At 36.5% G+C, this 22,545-nt stretch overlaps 2 protein-coding genes across 7 annotated transcripts in view; one reads left to right on the plus strand and one right to left on the minus strand.

Moving 5' to 3' along the window:
• Positions 1–15,755, minus strand: part of DBF4 (DBF4-CDC7 kinase regulatory subunit) — a 30,502-nt gene extending 14,747 nt beyond the window's left edge. The window contains exons 1-6 of one of the 3 annotated variants that reach the window (XM_040472755.1): positions 15,462–15,755; positions 13,833–14,005; positions 7,752–7,931; positions 6,244–6,294; positions 5,690–5,759; positions 5,394–5,470 (exon numbers count right to left, since the gene is read on the minus strand). In XM_040472755.1, coding sequence (XP_040328689.1) covers positions 5,394–5,470; positions 5,690–5,759; positions 6,244–6,294; positions 7,752–7,931; positions 13,833–14,005; positions 15,462–15,507 — 597 coding nt within the window. In that variant the 5' untranslated portion in view covers positions 15,508–15,755. Of the gene's footprint in view, positions 1–5,393; positions 5,471–5,689; positions 5,760–6,243; positions 6,295–6,469; positions 6,578–7,751; positions 7,932–13,832; positions 14,006–15,461 lie in introns of those variants that run through there. The other 2 variants (XM_040472754.1, XM_040472756.1) reach the window with 2 other exon arrangements.
• A 119-nt stretch (positions 15,756–15,874) lies between these two features.
• The window catches only part of SLC25A40 (solute carrier family 25 member 40), a 76,794-nt gene continuing 70,123 nt past the window's right edge, over positions 15,875–22,545 (plus strand). For all 4 annotated transcript variants that reach the window (XR_005789428.1, XR_005789430.1, XR_005789429.1 and 1 more), the window contains exon 1: positions 15,875–16,090. The gene's annotated coding sequence lies outside the window, so the exon portion shown is untranslated. The remainder of the gene's footprint in view (positions 16,091–22,545) is intronic.

A 22,545-nucleotide genomic window follows, 5' to 3' on the forward strand; every position in this document is an offset into this window, starting at 1 on the left:
GCCCCTGAAATTAAAAAAAAAAAAAAAAAAAAAAATTAATTCATAGTTCTTTATCCAGTGAAAAGATCTTACAGGAATGAAAGCAAAATAAAAACATTCTCACACTCTCCTCTATATGACTTTTTCGAGCTAAAAGGGTAAAACTGGTGGGTTTTTCAAAAAATGCAAATCTAACAAAATATACCACAAAAATTGGTTTGGGAGGATAAAAGGGTTCAAAAAGTCTTAAGCCTTCTACATTTTATTTGAAGGGTAAAATGCTAACTTTAAATAGACTATGAAAAGTTACATAGGTATAGTTTAAATCCTAAGCAACAACTAAAAACAAAACAAAAACAAAAACAAAAAAATGGATATGGTCAAAAAGCCAAGAGATAAATTTTCCAACAATCTGAAAGGCAGCAGAAAATAGAGAAACAGAGAAATAAAATACAGAGAACACCAAGAGAAAAACATTAGTATACTTACTAGGCCTAAATTAAACAATACTGATAATTACTAAGTAGAAATCATTAAAAACATGCCAATTAAAAGACAGACATTGGCAGATTTAATAAAAAGACAAGTTCCAAATATCTATTAGAAACGCATTTAAAAAACACACAGATATGTAAATGGAGAGGGAATAAAAAAGAGCATGCAAACACTAATCAAAAGGAAGCTGGAGACACCTGGGTAGCTCAGTTAAGTGTCTGACTTCTGCTCAGGTCATGATCTTGCGGATCATGGGATAGAGCTCCACATCAAGCTCTTGCTGACAGTTCAGAGCCTGCAGCCTGCTTCGGATTCTGTGCCTCCCTCTCACTGTCCCTCCCCTGCTCTTACTGTCTCCTTCTCGCTCTAAAATAAATGTTAAAAAAAATTAATAGTAATAAAAAAAGGAAAAAAGTGGCAATAGTGTTTCAGACACAGAGACTTCAGAACATGAAATACTAACAGAGACACAGGGACATTATATGACAATAAGGTTACTTACTAATAGGGACAGAGGGACATATGATAAGATTAATTCACAAAGAAAACATAAGAATAATATACGTGTATACATCTAAGAAGACTCAAAATACATGAGTCAAAAATTGTGACATAACTGGAAGGAAAAATACACAAATTCACATTATACTTGGCAACTTCGGTACTCCTCTCACTTTCAGTAATGGCTAGAATAAGACAAAAAATCAGTATGGATACAGAAAACCTATACAATTTGACCTATTTGACATCTAAAGAATATTCCACCTATTGGGGTGGCCTGTGTGGCTCAGCTGGTTAAGCATCAACTCTTGGTTTCAGCTCAGGTCATGATCTCATGGTCTGGAGGTCTGAGCCAGTTTGTAGGTTTGAGCCCCATGTCAGGCTCTGCACTGACAGCACAGATACTGCTTGGGATTCTGTCTCCTCTCTGCCCCTCCTCTAGTTGCTCTGCCTCTGCCCCTCACAAAATAAATAAACTTAAAAAAAAAAAAAAAAAAGAACATTCCATCTATTAATTGCAGAATATACACTTTTTAAGTGTACATGGAACTTGCATTAAGAGACTATATTCTGGACAATGATACAAGCCTTGACAAACTTGAAAGAATTGAAATCACACAAAGTGGGTGTTTTGACCATAAAAGATTTAAAACAGCAATCATTCATTGCTAGTGGAAATGTAAAATAGAATCCTTTTGGAAGACAGTTTGGCAGCTTCTTACCAAATTCAACATACTCTTACCATCTAATCCAGCAATTATACTCCTTGGTATTTATCCAAATGAGTTGAAAACTAAGGTCCAAACAAAACCCTGCACATGGCAACCAAGATGTCTTTCAGAAGGTGAATGAGTAAAGTTGCAAATCCAGGCAATGGAATTATTCAGCAATTAAAATAAAAAAGCTATCAAGTCATGAAAAGACATGGAGAAACTTTAAAAGCCTATCACTAACTGAAGAAGCCAATCTGAAAAGGCTACATACTATATGATACCAAATATGACATTCTGGAAAAAGCCAAACTATGGAAAAAGGATCAGTAGTTACGAGGAGGGAGAGAGAGATGAATAGATGGAGCATTTTTAGAGAAACTACTCTGTATGATACTGTGATGGAAGATACATGTCACTATTCATTTGTGCAAACCTACAGAATGTACATCAAGAGTGAATGAACCCTAACATAAACTATGGACTTTAAGTGATGATGACTTATCAATAAAGATTCATCAATTTATAATCAATGTACCACTGTAGTGCAGGATGTTGATAGCGGGGGAGGCTGTGTGTATACTGAGAGGCAAGGGGTATGTGGGAATATCTGCCTACTACTCAAATTTACTATGAACCTACAGCTGCTCCAAAACAGTGTCTGTATGTATACTATATCCATAAATACCATATATATTATACATATTTGATGCATATCATAAACATATATACACATACGCACACACCCACATATATATGTATATAAAGCTCTATATAAATTGCGTGGGAATGCAGTAAAGCAGGGCTCAAAAAAACTTACAGCAAAGCTAGTTCTTTGAAAAGATTAATAAAATTGATAAAACTCTATCCTGATGAAGAAAAAATGTAATAATGATCTCAGGAATGAAAGACGAAACCTCATTCAGACTCCATAGACATTAAAAGCTTAATTAGGGAATATTACAAACACCTTTGCCATCAATTTGACAGCTTAGACAGGAAGTACAAATTCCAAACACCAAAATACACTCAAGAAGAAATAACCTGAATTTCTTTTATCTAATAAAGAAATTGAATTCATAGTTGGCGATTTTCAAAAGAAAATTCCAGACCTAGAGAAAATTCCAGACCTAGATAACCTTACTAGTAAATCCTACCAAACATTTAATAAATAAAACTGACTCTACAAAAACCCATCTAGAAAATAAAAGTGGAAATACATCCCAGCATTTGAGGAGAGAATTACCCTGATGCTAAAACCAAAGACATCAAAACAGAAAAAGACCAATATTCCTCATGTACATATGTATGTGTATATGTACATGTACACACACACACACACACACACACACACACACACACTCCCCAAAATTTCAAGTAAACCGAGAAAAGAAAAAAAACTCCAAGCACTTTAAATAGTGGAGCAAAATGCATTCATTCAACTTTAGTACTTGGGAAGCCAAATTTTCCAGAAACATTTTCTTCATATACAAACAAAATTTCTTACATACATACAATCAATCAATCAATCAATCAATCCCTGACAAGTATACATCCTGGACTACAGATAAATTTGGTATTCTTTTCCTTTTTGTTTTGAGAGAAAAGATCTGTTTCACAGCTCTTTTATCACACTTTCATTGTTTTTCGTGTTTCACCAGGGCAACAACCCCTAGTGCCGGGCCCATAACAGGACTGAATATCTGTTGAATACTGAGGGTTGTAAGTGTAAACAAAATATCCCTGAATACTTTTTAAACTATGAACCATGACCTATTAGCAGATTAATATCAACTTAAGAGTTGTGACTAGTATTTTTTACAAAGGAAAATACAATACTATTGAAATACTGGCATAAATCACATTAAGGGTAAATACTATTTCATGAAACTTGTTTCAGATATGTACTTAAATACACTGCATGTAGACAGAAATACATTTGTGTATTCAGAGACCATAATGTCCTTGTGAGTTTACATTTTCGTATTTGTTTCTATATACCATCCAAAAACTCTGTAAAGAACAGTAAAGGTAGCTTAATGCTATTTAGCGTATTTCAATTAAGGTATATTCACCCATAATTTTTTAAAATTTGGAAATAGCCATTTGGAGGTTTGTTTTATCACTTGTAAATAAGACATTCAAAGCATTAAGTATTAAGTAAACTATTTGTTACTTTCTGCAAGTTGTTCCTATCTTATACAAATGTAAACTTATTAAAAATATAAAATTCATTAAGACTTTAGGTATCTTTACACATAACATGCATATATAGAATACTCATGATGTAAAATATGTTTCTTATTGAAAACTGTGTTCAGAAGAGTTTAAAAGTCACTGTCCCAATGTCACTATTACCAGCAAACATACTTTACTGGCAACCAGACCTTTCATATCTATTCAACTAGGTTACTCTCCTATTAATAATCTCAGTAATTTTCCAAACCTTTCCAAATAAACTCTAACTCCTTTATACAATGTGCAAGGTCCTATCTGAACTTCGTAATTTTTCCTGCTTCATCATTTATCATTCTCCCACACAAAAATCAAGGTGCATCTGATTTCAGAAAATTTCCCTAACATGCCAGCCTATTTATGTCTACATGTGTTTATACATATACTCTTCTATAAAATTTTCCTTTTATATTTTAATCATTTAAGGATTGATGAAGAAAAAGCAGATCACAAAAGAATACACTGGTATGAGAACTGTGAGAAAAATGAGAGATGATAAGTTCCAGAAGCAAACAGGTAAACTAAAAAGGAGATGAACAAAAGCTCACAGAACCAATATGACTGTTTTTAAAAAGTGTTAACTCCAGGGGTGCCTGGGTGGCTCAGCTGGTTCAGCGTATGACTTCAGCTCAAGTCATGATCTCACACCTTGTGGGTTCAAACCCCACGTCAGGCTCTGTGCTAACAGCTCTGTGTATGTCTCTCTCTCAAAAATAAATAAACATTAAAAAAAAAAAGTGTTAACTCCATTTGGCAAATCAGTCCGGAGTTTTATACTTCATAGGCTAAAGAGTGAATGGGAAGTATGAAAGTGGAGATTTGAGTTTAGATGATAAAAAGATTGGATGGTTATTAGGGAAGGATAGAGATCAAAAGAGGTAAGTTTTATTATACTTATGTTAAAGGATGGAAAAGCCCTGATTTGGTATAAAGGCTCTAAGGAGGAAGCTAGTTTTTGAAAAGGGAAGACACAAGATACGGAAACATTAGGTCTAACACTGCAATGCCTAATGCACTCAATTAGCAAATATTGTGAATTCAGGCCAGAAAGCTACAGTGCATAACAAGATTTTGTCATAATGCTATCTAGAGCAGTTGAAAAGTAAACACATTTCCTATTTATGTTCACCAAAGAAATAAATTATATATATTAGAAGCTTCTCCTGCAATAAGCTAATTATGTTTTCCTTCAGAACTGAACAAGAGTATCTAATAAAAAGCAACAGCAGCCAAAGAAGCAACCAAAAATAAATACAACTATGCCAGCCTCCCAGGAACAACTTTTACCTCAGGAGTAATCCTAAAGTTAAATGATACATAATACCATATTCAAATAACAGAAAAATGGAAACAGTACAAAGGCTTACCTTTGCTGGCAAGTAATATTTTCTACTTGGCAAGAATAATTTATAGATAAATAAAAACCAACCTTGATCACTGTGATTAGTTTAAAAATTAAGGAAAATAACATACCACATCTCTTACAGAAGTGCTTGATTTCTTGAATAAATATAATTCTTTTTTCTTTTGTTCAATGTAGTATCTAATGTCTTCATTAAAAAAAAAAAGTTTAAGATTAGCATTTTCATCTTTAGAGTTAAGCACTGCTATTTTCTTACTACTAGATTTAGGTAATTCTTTCACCTAAATCATTATAGGTCATTATAGGACCTCTTGCTATCAGAATACTCCCTACCTAAAGTTAGGAACCAAGGGGTACAAATTAATACTTTTAACAAATATTGTCAAAAAATTGATAAAATCCTTACCATCAATATGAAGAATTTTTACTCCCCATGATAAGGCATTTGATAATATACTATTTGAAGGAATAAAATCCTGTAAAATAAAAAAGGTTTGATAGTTTTTCTAGAAAATTACTAACTTAAATGAGCTAAATTTTAAAAATTATTTGAGGGTTAATGTCACTGAGATGGGTATTTAGTAACATACACAGTTACAAGGGCAAAGAGTACACCAGTTTTTATTTTGCGATTTCTAAAATCAACCCTGTTTAATATATTCCCATATACTTCACAATTAATCCCACTGTAGCCTTCCAATTAGCAGTTTCAAGAAATTTCATTTAAAAATACAAAAATGCCATAAGCTTCTTACATCTGCAGTAATATTTTAAAAGGCCACAAGATGGAGATGTTTCTTCATGAAAAGTAGATTCTGTTCTTTGTAAAACAAGATACATGCTGATATTTACGCTTTTCCTACTTAAAATTAGGAAAGGAAGATTTGGGGAACATCTCCGTTTCCACTTGAATTTTTAATAACAGAATAAATACTGTCAGTTTTTAAATTTCATACTTACATGGTCCTTGATAGCTTTTTCAACTAATAATTTTCCTCTGCTCAAACACACCTATAAAAAGACCAGAGATCAAACGTTAAACATTGTAACATAATGCCTCATTGGGAAAAAATTTAAAAATAGCTAAAATAAATAGATACAATTTATAAATTTTAATAATAAAATATCAAAAATAAATGAAAGGTATCTGTACAAGTATTACAGACTATCAACACAATAAATGTACAGTAAAAGTGAGTTCCTTAGAGTCTTGGGAATAAGATCTATTAAAGTTTGCTTCTTTTCTTGATAGAGCAACTAAACAATTAAATGAGACCATAGGTTAGTTTTGTAGTAAATTCTATTAAACATTAAAAATAAAATAGCTAGATTCTTCTGAAAGTGTCTATAATTAAAAACTAAGTTTAGATTCTAATTCCCTATTCAAATGAAGATCTAAGAATATCAATTGTATATGTTGTCTTTACATGGTATTTCACATTTTAAATACTGGAGATGCAATTGAAATGCTATGAGCAACAGTTCATTTGGAACCATTCGCTAGTATATAATCTCATTCCTGCAAAAAAGCATTAAAGTGAAAAAATGCATGAGCCTTCCTGGAATTTTTTCCCCTTCTTTGTATTTGTTTTTTCTCCTTCCACAATTTATCCTTGACTATAAATTCAAACTTACTGTCAACAGAGTACTAGAGATAACTAAATAACTAAAACAGAGACTGGCAAACTTTTTCTGTAAAGGGCCAAATCGTACATGTTTTAGGCTCTACAGGCCGTATAGTATCTGCCCCAATTATCCAATACTTCCTATATAGGAAACTCAATTTGTAAACAAACAGGACTGGTTGTATTTCAATAAAACTTTATGTACAATGACATCTGAATTTAAATTTGTCACAAAATATTCTTTAGATTTTTGCCCAAGCATTTAAAGATATAAAAACCATGCTCATAAGCTGTAAAAAACAAGTGGCAGGCCGGATTTGGACTACAGAATCTTTGTTTGCTTACTAAGGTTGTGAAGCAAACAAAAAGTTTCCATTTCTTCTTTAAATAATGATCTACTGTTACTTTTAGTTGTAAATTACTCTTCAAAATAAAAGTCATCCCCAAATGCAAAGCTATTATTTTGGCCGAGCATGATTGCATAAGTATTAGGAGAAAAATCACCATACTTTAAGACAGTAACTTTATTGGGGTGCCTGGGTGACTCAGTCGGTTAGGCGACTGACTTCAGCTCAGGTCATGATCTCGCAGTTTGTGGGTTCAAGCCCTATGTTGGGGCTCTGTGCTGAGAGCTTGTAGCCTGCTTCGGATGCTCTGTCTCCCTCTCTCTGTCCCTCCCCCACTAGTACTCTATCTCTCTCTCAAAAATAAACATTAAAAAAAAAAAAATGACTGGAAAGCCACACACAATGTAGATATTCTACCTAAGTGAACTCGACTGTCAGTCTCTTGAAAATCATGAGATCCTCCAGCTATGGCCTTTGTGAATGTTAAGATACTTACTGAATCTGGAGATTTAAAAGAACTTCCATCATGGCTGGGATGAGGTGAGGTGGTTTCTGCAGTATATGCAGATTCTGGACTTGGTACAGGAGAAATTCTTCCCAACGTTTGTGCAAATTTAGCTTCCTTTTTATTTGAAATAAGGTAACTGATATCTTTGCTGAGAAATTCTTCAACTCGCTAAAGGAAACCAAAGTATTTTCAAATAAGCCATACAAACCATAGACTGTTTCATATTTTTAGTATAAAATGCAAATTTGATACGTTGTAATAATTTGTAGGGGCGCCTGATGGCTTAGTCAGTTAAGGGTCCAACTGGCTCAGGTTATGATCTCATGACTGATGGGTTCCAGCCCCACATCGGGCTCTGTGCTGACAGCTGAGAGTCTGAAGCCTGCTTTGGATTCTGTGTCTCCCTCTCTCTGCCTCTCCCCTGCTCACACTCTTTTATCTCTCTCAAAAAATAACACATTAAAAAAATTTTTTTTTAATTTGTAAATTGGGGGTTTTTATAAGGTGTTCTTCTGACTATGAGTTCTGAGCAAGTACAATGGGAGTTCCAATAACAACCAGCATGGGCTAGATACTATTTTTAAGTACTTTATATATCCCAATTAGTTTAATCCACAACAACTCCATGGTCCTAATATTGCTAATATCCACATTTTGTGGAGAAGAAAACTGAGAAGTTAAGTGACTTGCTGCAGGTTACAACAGCAGTAAATAACAGAACTTGAACATAGGTATTGTGACTCAAGTCCATCCTCTAAAGCACTACAGTTCAGTAGAACTTAATGCAATAATGAAAATGTTCTTTACCAGCATATTGTCCAATATGGTAGCCAACTTGCCACATTTGGCTACTGAGTACTTAAAACGTAACAAATGTAACTCATGTGACCAAGCAACAGAATTTTAAACTTTACTTAAATTTAAATAGCCACGTGTGCCAGATGGCTATCATACTGGACAGTACAGCTCAAAATCAGTTATAACATCTTTATGTATACGAGGGGACCTTTACCCTTTGAGTCTAAGGTCAAAGACAATTACCCTACTAAAATTTTTGAAAACCACTGTTTAAATGCCTGAATTTATAAATGCAGGTACCAAATGTCAACATTATCAAAGATCATTCCCATCCAAGAACAGGAAAATTAAAGTAGACATAAATACTATCAATCATTAACTACTTCCATAAATGAAAAATTTCTAAAACATTTTAAAAAGCTGTATCTAATTTCTATAGGATCTTACAACATAAATGGAAGTAACAATAAAAACAGCAAAATATGTAACATGAATTAATTCCATCTAAGCATTAAGCAGAATCTGCTGCTTATACCAATGGCTAGATGTAAATCACTATTTCCTTTTTTTCTGAGCAACATTTCATCAACTAGTAAATAAGATATTCACATTTATTAATTCCAGGGATTATAAACTCAAATGCCTACAAGTGCCAGCAGGAATATAAATTCACAATTTACACATCAAATGCTTTCTTCATTTTCATAACTATGTGGCTTCAGTGCTGCCATAGGTTCCAATTTTTCAAAACAAGCCCAATCTCCTATATATTTTTTAAAAATTGTGATAAAGTATATGTAAAATTGACTATTCTATTTTTTAGTACACAATTCAGTGGTATTAAGTACATTTACAATGCTGTGCAACCATTACCACTATACACTTTTAGAACTTTTCCATCATCCTAAGCTGAAATTCTGAGTCCATTAAACAGCAAGCCCCCCCCCCCCGGGTTTTTTTTTTTTCTGGTCCTAGCCCTTCTTAACCTGTGTCCTACTTTGTTTCTATGAATTTAACCATTCCAGATTCTTCATACTGGTGCAATCATGTTCTTGTTCTTTTGTATTTGTTATTTTGCTTAGGACAGTGTTTTCAAGGTTCATCCATACTGTGGCATGGAAAAGAATTTCACCCCTTTTCAAGGCTGAATAATATTCCATTGCAGGTATAGACCACATTTTGTTCATCCATTGATCCTGATGAAAATTTGGGTTGTTTCCACCTTTTGTCTATTGTGAATGCCACTATGAGCATATCTCTTCAAGGCCCTCCTCTCAAATCTTTTGGATATAACTTGTTTTCCACGCAGTTGCACCATTTTATAACTCCAACAGTGCACAAGGGTTCCAAATTCCACATATCCTTGCCAACTTATTTTTTTGACACTGACCATCCAAATGCATGTGACATGGTATCTCCTTGTGATTTTGATTTGTATCTTCTTAATGATTAGTGATGTAGAGCATCTTCTCATGTGCTTATTAGCCATTGGTACATCTTCTTTACAGAAATGTCTATTTTAGTCCTTTACTCATGTTTTAACTGGGTTGTTTTTTGTTGTTGAGCTACAGGAGCGCTTTATATATTCTGGATATTAACCTCTTACCAGGTACATGATCTGCAAATACTTTTTCTTCCCATTTTGTGCGTTTTTGCCCTCTTGATAATATCCTTTTGTGCACAAACGTTTTCATTTTTATGAAGTTCAATTTATCTATTTTTTCATTTATTCTCTGTGCTTTTGATTTCATATCCAAGGAATCAATGCCAAATCCAATGTCATGAAGACTTTTCCTTATATTTTGTTTTAGCTCTTATGTTTAGACCTTGACCCACTGGTAATTAATTTTAGCATATAATATGCATATAGCTTCATTTTTTTTTAAGTTTATTTAGAGAGAGAGAGAGCAAGCGAGCAGGGGAGGGGGGCAGAGAGAGAGGGAAAGAGAGAATCCCAAGCAGGTGTCAGGCTGTTAGCACAGAGCCTGAAGCAGGCTTGAACTCATGAACCGTGAGATCATGATCTGAGCTGAAAACCAAGAGTTGGACGCTTAACCGAGCCACCCAGGCACCCCATATTTTAAACATACTCTTTCCTAGGGGTGCCTGGGTGGCTCAGTCGGTTGAATGTCTGACTTTGGCTCAGGTTATGAACTTGCAGTTTGGGAGTTAGAGCCTCGTGTCAGGCTGTGCTGACAGGATGGAGCTTAAAACCTGCTTCAGATTCTGTGCCTCCCTCTCTCTCAAGAATAAACTTAAAAAAAATTTTCAAATATACTCTTTCCTCTATTTAGTTTGTTGACTCTACCTGGTATATTCCTACTAGACTTTGAAGCCTTAGGTTAAACTCTACCCGTGCAATGATTTCTGAAGGCAAAGTTAATCATTTTCTTCTCTGTATTCTAATGGCAATTTCAACATAATTTCTGTTAGACACGGACAATGCTATATTGTAAATGATTTAGGTGTCTCATATTCCCAAAGACTAAGCGCAGTAGAGTACATCTTACTTATTTTTGCATCCCCAGCAGCTAAAATAGTGTTGGTACATGAAAGACACCAGTGAAACAATTCTGTAATGAATTTGCACATGCCCAAATTATGTTTTCAAAGCAGAGTTAAAATTGGGTCTGCAAAACAGCTTCCAAAATTTCTCTATTGGAAGTAATTTCTCCCTCCTGTTGACACTGTATGTTGTGTTACAATTAATTGTGCCCATGTAATCTCTACCAAGATCAGAAGTTGAAGGCAGGATGGACTTAAGAGTCATTTTTGAATCTACCAAAACACTTAATACCATGCCCTATAGAATTGATTTAGTTTCATCAGTCTTCAACTTATTAGCTGTTGCTGAATTTAGGTCTTTTCAAGAGTAAACTCAAAACTTATTTTTGAGTCACTGAAGGTTACAGTGAACATCAGATAAGGAACTCTGTCCTCAAAGTTCATGATATGGCATTTGTCCTTACATCTCTGTTCTTCTCCAACTGCCTTATTTTGGCACAAAATGTTTAAATACGGGCCTAAATGTGGTTGGTTCCATGTCCTTTTTAGATGGTTTTATAACAGCTATATTCCTTGCCACTACCAGAAGATATTTCCCCAATAGGTCAGACTTCACTGCTGTGTTTTCAGTGGTTGAATGTCTCAGAAGTGTACTCTCTAGATAAATGGGGTATGTTTTCATTAAGAGTAGACAAAACAAATTCATAAAGTGGACAAGTACAGAAAAAAAAACACTGGTAATAATCTGAAGATCAATTACAAAATGAAAAGGGTCTAAGTAATCCTAAAAAATGCGTTAAAAAGCATCAGCCTTTCAAGGAATATCTATTCAACTAAATATTCCTTAACGTTGAGCCCTAAAACTCTTACTGTCTAGAGGTCAAGATTCTTTTATAGTTCATGTAAAAGATGACGATTACCAAAGTTTTTTTTTAATTATAGAGATGGTAAAGTGCTAAGAACAGAAATCAGGACATCACTAAATTATTGGAAAGATAGTGTGGGGGAGATATCATAACTTGATAAAAAATTTTTTTTAAAAGCTAATAAATCAGGGGCGCCTGGGTGGCTCAGTTGGATAAGAGTCCAACTGTGGCTCAGGTCATGGTCTCGCAGTTTGTGGGTTTGAGCCCTCGTTGGGCTATGCGTTGACATCTTAGAACCTAGATTCTACTTTGGATTCTGTGTCTTCCCCCCTCTCTCTCTCTCTCTCTGCCCCTCTCCCGCTCATACTCTGTCTCTTTCTCTCAAAAATAAACAAACATTAAAAAAAAGTTAATAAATTTAGTTGAAAATCCACAGCTTGAGGGAAAAAAATCTGGAAATTTATGCTCTTAATATAATCTTCACTTCATTGGTCTACTTCAAACCATTTTAGGATAAAATTTGAATTGTATAAAACCCAACTATTATCAAATGCCTAAGTTAATCCAAAACTTGTTTCTTGCAAGTGCCTCAGGAACTGCTGTAGGAATGAGAGAGAAAGGGGGCAGAGCAAGCATCCCTGCACTAACCGTAAGTGCGGTTTTATATAGAACAGTTTTCTTTTTACTGGCTTTATACACTGTGGACTTCTGAATGATTTTGCTTGAAGAGTTCTACTGCTAAAAATACAAGTCTAAAATCACTGATTTATATCATGTAAGTTAATGGGTTATTCATATTTGAGAAAGCTGTGAAACTAAACCAGAAAGCTACTTTGTAGCCATTAATTCCTAAAGGAACAGAATAGTGTACTAGCATGTCAGTCTGGGAATTAGGCTGATCCTGTACTGGGCCAGTGATTTCACTTCCCTGGATGCTTAAGTACTTACTATCTAAAACGAAGGAGTCTTTATTCCAAGGTGGCAGGCCTATAAGACATGATCTTTAGGAATGCAGTCATAGGGTCATTATGACACGTTACTGCTATGACAAATATGACAATGTTTTAATAACATGAGTAACAAAGTAGAACAGCTTTTCAAAGATAAATAAGTAAATATCACACCAACAAACAATTCCAAGAAACTTGTTACATGTTCCTCTGCAAATTTCTGTTCTAGAAATGCCAGGATTCTTTCGCTTATTCAAAGGTATTAACCTCAACAAACTCAAAGTGCAGCACAAACCTTTTTTTAAATAGGACGAATTAAGAAAGAAATTAATGACTTCTTAACCTCACTTGCTAAAATTTGCCCAGTGTTAACCTTATTCCTAAGAAAATCTTAGAATTTTCCTCAAACTTTCTAATTGTTTAATCATTTAGTCAAAGCGTAAGGTAGGAAAGAGGGCTTTCAAAATTGTTAACCCAAAATTGTTCTCTTAATGACATTCATTCTGTTAAGACTGTTACCACTGAGAGTTAATTTTAACTCGTTGTGGTTTGTAGAGGTTTTTTTTCCTTGTTCTGTAAATGACATTCTTACTGTTATGCTAGTCCAGACAGATTTATGTAGCTCCCTAAAAATCACAATCAAGGAGCTGCTGCTCTCTGGAGGACATACCAACATAATAATGATAACGCAAGCAGAGGTTCCACCAGGCCAAGGGAGTCACAGTTCTCAAACTTCGTGAACTTTACATTAATCACAGAAACCTAAAAGTTCTATTATGCTACAATAGGTTAAAACAAATAATTTTTCATTGATGATAAACAGCTCATAAAAATTTTAAGCTTGGTGATTACATGATTATGTTTCCCAAAATGAGTATCTTCAACGATTTCACAGTAGAAAGTACTAGTCACAAATTATTCCTTTGTCAAAATGTATAGTTTTGACTTACCCCTCCCAGATCCTGAATGTCCTTTTGCAGTTTTTCAGATACGGTGACAGAAGGTAAGTCAATGTAAAATATTTTTCCCCCTAGTGGCTTGTATTTGGATTTTTCTGGTTTGTTATCAGTTTTCATAGATTTTAAAGATGATCTGTTTTTTTCATTTTTGACTTGGATTCCACCTGTTGTTTAAAAAACGTAGAATTAGATGTTTTATACAGACAAGAACATTTCTACTATTTTAAAATTATTTCTTATAGAACATTATACCACAGAGAAAAAAATCTTTATAATCCCGCCAATTAAACACTCAATAGCACTTTTTAAAAATCATTTTTAATGTTTATTCATCTTTGAGAGAGAGAGAGAGAGCGCGCGCGCACAAGCAGGGGAGGGGCAGAGAGAGGGGGACAGAATGAGAAGCAGGCTCCAGGCTCTGAGATGTCAGCACAGAGCCGGAACCTGGGCTCAAACCCATGAACCGTGAGATGGTGACCTGAGCCAAAGTCAGAGGCTTTAACCGCCTGAGCTAGGCACCTCCACTCAATAGCATTTCAACATATTTCTTTGTAGTACCACCTAATATAAAACCAAAATACCATACTTATTTTCACAGATAGTTGAATCTGCAGGAAATATTTATGCATTTGTTCATATTTTTATGTACTTCGGTGGAAACTACATAAAACCCTTTTGAAAGATTTTCCTCCTTAGGATGTAAACTCCATGAGCTATTTACTCACACATATTTATGGAGCATCTGCCATTGTGTTGAACACTCAAAATTGGGGCTTAAAATGTTTAACACTTTCCAATACAAGAAACCTGTTACCCACGATGACCTAATTCTCAAGATGCCAAAGTTTAGTTTCCTATAGAGTTTGTCTATATATTAAGAACTCAATGGTACATTTTAAGACCCAAATCACCATTCACTTCATTATTTCCCCTGAAAGCATCTGAGATCGAAACAATTGCCTTAAAAATTAACTTTCAGAATACAATCCGTTCGTAAGATGGAGATTCCTATACACGTACTACTACATATACTAGGCACATTAAAAAGAAAACCTTGGGAGGATGCAATGCACCTACCATACAAAGTCATCGAAAATGAAAATCTGTTTGTCTATAATGCTGAAACAGCAAAGGTGTATTTGAAATACAAATACTATCCCTCAACTTTATGAGTGAAAAATAAATAAATTCAAAAAGACCAAAGACCCACCCACAGCCACCCAATTTAATCAGGAACTTAAAAGCCACGAACACCTCTGCTTTCAAATAGAGGGCTCGGCGGCAGCCTCAAAGGGCCTGAGCTGAGTCTCTGCATCTGTCCGAGGCTCGGCGAGGTCCGGGGTCCGCACATTGTTTCCTGGTTGTACAATCAACGGCACAACCGGGAATCTGGGCTGCGGCTACAGCATGAGCAGTGCGAGGGGCCTGGATGGGATCCGTTCCCTTTCTGAGGCAAAGCCCTGGACAGAGCCTTCCTTCAGGCCACAGAGGAGGACGCACGAGCCATAAAAGAAAAGGAGCAGAGACCCCCCGGGGGGAGAACTCCAGAGAATCAAAGGTGGAACCACGAGGAGAGGGAAGGATTAAAGGGACTGCGGGGGCGGGGGAGGGGCTTCATACCCTGGAAATGTCCTTTGCTGTGGATCCTCATGGCTACGGAGTTCATGGCAGCCGCCCGGCACCTACATACTGGGTTTGGGAGAGTGTCGCGCCGGGCGGCCACGAAAACACAGCGCGTCGAGGCCGATTTATCCGCGGGTCGCCTCTTCCCTTCCGCAGACTACCACACCCACGCAGCAGAGATGCCGCGTCTACCGTCCGGGTTTCCGGGGCCGGGTTCGGCTCCAAGGCGCGGAGGAGGAAGAGGTAAAGCACAAACGAGTGGGCTGCGGCGGTTGAAGATTTGAAAACGCGTCACGCGGCCGCGGCGCCCAGACGCGCGCCCCGCCCTCTCTCACGCCGCGCGCCGCGCCCCCACGTGCCTGCCTCCTGGCGCTGCGCGCCCCGCCCCCACGGGCCGCGTCTCCGCCCCTCGCCCCTCCCTCATAGCTGTGCCTTCCAGGCCAGTGGTTACCGCTCTCCGCCGGTGGCTTTGCGTCCCACCGCTACCGTGGAGTCCTTGTGGCTTCTTGTTTACCAAACGTAGTGAATGCAGTTAGCCCAGGTGGCCAGCCCAACCCTCTACTAGGGTCATTCCCGCCTACTAAGATTGCCGGGGCCGCTAGCCCTCCAGCTTCCTCCTTCACCAGGTACGCTCCTTGCCCACGGGTCGGCTGTCCCGGAGGCTGGAGGCGTGGTGGCTGCGGCCGAACTAGGACTCAGCCTCCCGCCAGGCCGGGCTGGTTGGCAGCGGCAGCCTCTGCCCGGCGCGCCCCGAGTCGCGGAGCGAGGTTTTCCTGCGGTCATCGCCGACCCAGCCGGCCGGAGACAGGCCAGGCCGCAGAGGGACTTCCAGGGAGGGAGCAGCCTGTGGGGGGAGGGGAGCGTCGGAGCGAAGGTCGGGCCTGGCGACTCGCAGCCTAGAGCGAGTTCACGTCGCCCTGTGCCATTTGGTACTTGACTGTGTGCTGCTCATTTGGTCTCTGTTTTCGTTTTGTGGAGTTTATTTCAACAATAATAGAAAATGGAATTTGAAATCTCAAGCTTTAGGGTTTGGGGTCTGGACCGGCCACTTAGCAGCGTGTAACTTTTGGTTAAATTACCTAATCCCTTTGAGTGCCAGTTATTTTACTTGTAACATGGGGATAATAATGGGATTACAGAAAGGATTACATTAAAATAAGTTGTAAAGTGAAATAATTTTGTAAGTGGGAAAACGCTTCACAAAAAAATTATTTTGGGTTTGTTACTGCTTGTAAACTTGTGAAGGAGGAAAAGGATTAAATCGTGTACCATTTTGCATTCATTAACATCTGGCCGTAATAGTCACTCATTGTATAATGGTTGATTTTCGAACTAGTGGAGGTCGGGGAGGTTAGTGCCAATATCACCGTTTCACCGATAGGTACCTTAAAGCATAGGATTGTAATAACCCTTAACCAAAATGGAGAATACAAAGAGGTGGTTCAGGTTTGCTAAGGGAAATGAGAGTTCAGTTGTGGATGGCTTTAGGTTGAAGGACCTGGGGAGAGAATCATGAAACTATGTTACCAATCGGTAATACTTGTTTGTAAGGTAGGAGAGGTGGGGGGTGGGGGAAGGTAGTGAAGAGAGGGAAAAGATTGGTTTGAGAGGCCTAGACACCCTCAGCCAGAGGGTGATGTGGAAGAGGTTATCAGATCTTGGGAGGCAGATGGAGGTATAGTTTGAACAAAGCATTCAACATGAGAATTTCTGTTTGAGGGAAACAACCTGTTTCCAAAATGTAAAACTACAGAAAGAGCACAAGATTTTTATGTTTATTAAAAACTTTGGGGTTGAGAAACACGAATATAGAATGCAGTTAAAGTCATTTAAGGAATGACTTTAAGGAAAGTCATTTGAGGAAATGACATTACCCAGGAGGGCATGTGAAATAAGAGAAGGAGTGATGAGCAGACCATGATGAAATAGTGAGAAAGATGGAGAAAAGGTCGTAGAGGTGGGAAGAGAATTGGGAACGAAACTTCCCAGAAGTCACAGAATACAAACATTGGGCTCATGCAGTCTTCACTGTCTGGCTTTTGGTAGTTTTGAACCTTAATTTTAATCTTTGAAAAGGCTGTGATTAATACTTCTGAAATATTATGAGGATGAAATGAAACATTTTTCAAAGCTTAACTAGTACCACAGACAGCTTAGTAAGGGCTATCGTTCTGGTGAACTCTACACCAGCTCCTCCATCTTCAAGATTTCAAGAAGGCCAAGACTTGAAAAATAGGCCTGTCAGTAGATGACTAAGGTTAAGTACTAGATAAAAACAATGGCCTTGATGTGGAGACAGGTTCAGTGTACTCTTGAAAAAATTAGTGTAGGGAATTAAAGTGATAGGAAGGGAAAATAGGGTCTTTGGAAAGTTTAGGGGATATGGGAAATATTTAAACATATTTCTATGAAGAAAATAAAAAAATGAAGCTCATTTTATGTTCTAGTGAAAACTGAGTTACCTTTCTTATTTATAATAATGAGGAAACAGTAACAGTTGTACCATATGGTTTTAGACACACCCTTTACTTCATTATAGGTGATAATGACAAGCTATGAATAAGCAGAAAGTCTTGTTTTACGGGTGTTAATAAGTTTCTAATCTGTAACTCAAGGTTAATTAAAAATTTTTTTTGGAGCTCAAATCTTTCAGTAGCTACAGAAAAGATTTGGTCATGTGTCTATGCCCTGTATGCATAGAAACCCCCTTACCTATCATGTCAGTAATCAGGCTGTTGATAAGATGATAAACTTTATGCTACAGTATATCTTAGGGTATGCTTCAGGTGAAGGGTATACATTCAAGAAGAACTGAATGGGGAAGGGGGCAAGGTTATTTGTGTGAGAAGTTTGTTTAAAGAGTTTTATTAAGCAGGGGCGCCTGGGTGGCTCAGTTAAGCAGCTGACCTTAGCTCAGGTCATGATCTCACTGCTCCTGAGTTCAAGCCTAAGGTTGGGCTCTGTGTTGACAGCTCAGAGCCTGGAGCCTGCTTCGGATTCAGTGTCTGCCTCTCTCTCTGCCCCTCCCCCGCTTGTGCTTGCGCGCGCTCGCGCGCGCGCGCGCGCGCGCTCTCTCTCTGTCTCTCTCTCTCTCTCTCAAAAATAAACATTAAAAAAAAATTTTTTTTTAAGTTTAGAGTTTTATTAAGCCAAGTTGTAGAACATTGAGCAGAATCATGGTCTAATTAAATGAACATTTGGCTGTGAATCAGGAGAAATGAATTCCACTCAGTATTGACTCTATTCCTAAGAAGTTTTATTACCTTAGGCAGTTTCCTCATTTGTAAATGAAGACTGTATCTGCTCAATCTACCCTACAATTTTTGTGATTATGAAATGAGGCCTAATCTTTTTCAGACTACCTCTCACATATCCAGATTTAATTTTTTTTTTTAATTCTAGAGCCTAGGCAAATGAATGAATTTGTCCATTCTATAATAGTAATCACTTTCCTATTTTCTTTCTTTTGCTTAAGACTCCACCTGTTCCTCTTCCCTGTTCATACCAAGCCTAGCTTAGATTGAGCCTTTATCTCCTGCTAATTTGAGGCCTTCAGCAATATTCGTATTTGATTCATTTGTTAACTGTTGGTGTATTATCTTTTGAAATGTATTCTCTTGCTATCTTTTAAATTCAATTTTCACATTTTATAATCTCAATATCCTGGTGGATTGGAGAATTTAGGGGTTTTTGAAGATTATGTTTTTAGTTTCATAGGCTAAGCATATGAAAAGATAGGTGTGGCACTGATAGGTGTGGTCCATGTCTCAAGTGAGGGTGGGCTGGAAAACCAGGGAAAATTCAGTGGATCAAGTCCTTGAACACAACCTCAGTGAAGGGTAAAAAATGGAGAATTAGCAAGACAGGAAGATTCAGAATTTGAAAGTGGATTCCCTTGAGACAGTATAATTCAGAGGCTGCTATGGCATCTATAGGAGGATAATGAGCTGGTTCATAAGTGATACATCATGTTCTGAACTAGATTGTAAATTCCTTAAGGGTCATACAGGATACATACATACTATTTGGCCATGACTATAAAATAGTCTACATATTTATCTCATTTCTTTCCTTATGTATTGATTGAGCACCTACAGTGTGCTATGATCAGTGAGAAAGGTTTATATAAGACCCCATAGAATTCTCCTTATGTAAATTTTTTAAATTTCTATAATGTAGTAGTCCCTTATCTGCATGGTCCAGAAGCAGATAATCTTCCTCTGATCTATTGTCAGAAGGTCAGTGGTAGCCTAACACTACTTCGTTCACCTCACTTCATCAGATCATACAGACATTTTATCATCTCACATAATCACAAGAAGGATGAGTACAGTATAATAAGATCTTTTGAAAGAGCAAGGGACCATATACACATAACTCTTATTACAGTATATTGTTATAATTCTGTTTTTAGTTATTATTAATTTCTCAATATGCCTAATTTATAAATTAAACTATGATAGGTGTGTATGTATAGGAAAAAACAGTATACATTGACTTTGTTACTATATGAGGTTTCAGGCATCCACTGGGGGTCTTGAAATGTATCCCCTGGCAGATGAGGGGAGACTTCTGTATTCCTGATAATCCATATACAATAAAATGCACACATTTTAAGCATACAGGATGAATTCTAATAAATACGTATATCCATGTAATTTATTCTAAAATCAAGATATAGAACATTTCTGTTTTAGAAGGTTATTTCATTCTTCATTCCGTTTTCTCATCCCATCAGAGGTAACCAGTTCTCTGGCTTCTATTAGCATAGTTTTTCCTGTATTTCAACCTAATATAAGTGAAGTCATATAATTTATATGTTGTAACTCTGAATTATTTTGCATAAAATAAACCTTTTATGATTTATCCATGTTGCTATATGTAACAATAGTTTATTCCTTTTTATCACTGAGTAGTATCCCATGGTGTGAATATAGTATACCTGGTGATTTATATTTGGACGGTTTCTTCTCACCTCTGACTGTTATGAATAATGCTGGTATGAACATTTGTATACAGGTCCTTTTGTGGACATATGTTTTTATTTTTCTTGGAATTGCTGGATCATATGTTTACTGAATGTTTAACACCATGGGAAATTACTGAAGTTTTTAACTCTGCCCTCCAGCAATGTATAGAAGCCTCAGTTGCATCCTAGTCTGTGAGAGTGAAGAAATACCTCACCTAGTTTTTAAAAAAATTGAGGTGAAATTTATACAACATAAAATTCACCATTTTAAAATGTATAATTTAGTGACTTTGAGTGTATTTATATTCTTATGCAATCATCAACGCCATCCAATTCCAGGACATTTTTAAAACTTTAAAAAGAAAGTTGATAGCCATTCGGCAGTCATTCCCCTAATCCCCCTCTCCTCAACCTCTAGCAACCATGAATCTGCTGTCTACATATTTGCCAATTATGAAAGTTTCATATAAGTAGAATCATAAAATATGTCTTTTTGTGTCTGGCTTCTCTCATTTAGTATAACGTTTTCTCAAGGTTTACCCATGATATAGCATGTATTAGTACTTCATTCTTTTTTTTTTTTTTTTTTTTTTTTGATTGGATAAAATTCCCTTGTAAGGATACACCACATTTGTTTATTTATTTCTCAGTTGAGCATTCAAATTGTTTCCACTTTTGGCTGTTATGAATAATAATGCTCTGAATATTTGTGTACAAGGTTTTGTTAGGCTATGGTTTTAGTTCTTCCAGGTATATATCTAGTGGTGGAATTGCTTGGTCATATGAAAATTCTGTGTTTAACATTTTGAGAAACTGTCAAACTTTTCTACAGTGGCTGCATGATTTTACATTCCCTCCAGTGTATGTAAAAGGTTTCCCATTTGTCCACATACTCATCATTCATCAGCACTTAATGTTTTTTTTATTTTTCATTTTTTGAAATTATGCCCTTCTTACTGCTGTGAAGTAGTATCTTGTATCTATATGTTATGCTATGTTCACCAGAAGTATAGGTAGCTACCATATAATATCATAGAATCCTATCACAATACCATTAGCGGTTATTTCCTGTTTCTCTATATTCTGTATCCCAGTACCATATTCAATCCATAACTGAAAGAGTATCTCCCACTCCCCTTCACCCATTTGCCTATTCCCCACCCACTGCCTCTGGCAGCCATCACTGCACTGTACTTATGAGTCTGTTTATGCTTTTTGTTTATTTGGGTTTTTTTTTTTTTTTTTAATGTTTCACACATAGGTGAAATCGTATTTGTCTCTCTGATGTATTTCAATTAGCATAATACCCTCTAGGTCCATCTGTCTTGTTACAAATGGCTCAGTAATGGTTCTTTATGTATATTTACGTATATGTATATATTCACCATGTCTTCTTATAAGTTCATCTGTTGGTGGATACTTGGGTTGCTTCCATATCTTGGCTATTGTAAGTAAGAGTGCAATAAACATAGGGGTGCATATATCTTTTTGAATTAGTGTTTTTGTTTACTTAGAGAAATACCCAATAAGTGGAATTACTGCATCCTATGGTACTTCTTTTTTTAAAGTTTTGAGGATCCTCCATACTGTTTTCCACAGTAGCTACACCAATTTACATTCCCACCAACAGTGCACAGGGGTTCCTTTTTCCCTACATCCTTGCCAGTACTTGTTGTTTCTTATCTTTTTGATTCAGCCATTCTCATGGGTAAGGTATATCTCTCGGTGGTTTGATTTGCATTTCCCTGATGGTGAGTGATGTTGAGCCTCTTTTCATACGTCTGGGGCCATCTGTATGTCTTCTTTAGAAAAATGTCTATCTGGGTTTCTGCCCATTTTTTAAATCCTATCAATTATGTTTTTGGTGTTGTGTAAGTTCATTTTATATTTTGGATATTAACCCTTTATTGGGTAATCATTTGCATATATCTTTTCCCATTTAATATATTGCCTTTTAAAGATGGGTTTCCTTTGCCATGTAAAAGCTTTTTATTTTAGTATAGTCCTAATAGTTTATTTTTGCTTTTATTTCCCTTCCCTGAGGAGACCTCTACAAAAATGTTGCTATGGTTGATGTCAAGGAAATTACTGCCTACATTTCCTTCTAGGAGT

Source organism: Herpailurus yagouaroundi, unplaced genomic scaffold (assembly GCF_014898765.1).
Source record: "Herpailurus yagouaroundi ecotype Mexico unplaced genomic scaffold, PumYag 100, whole genome shotgun sequence".
NCBI classification, from domain to species: domain Eukaryota; kingdom Metazoa; phylum Chordata; class Mammalia; order Carnivora; family Felidae; genus Herpailurus; species Herpailurus yagouaroundi.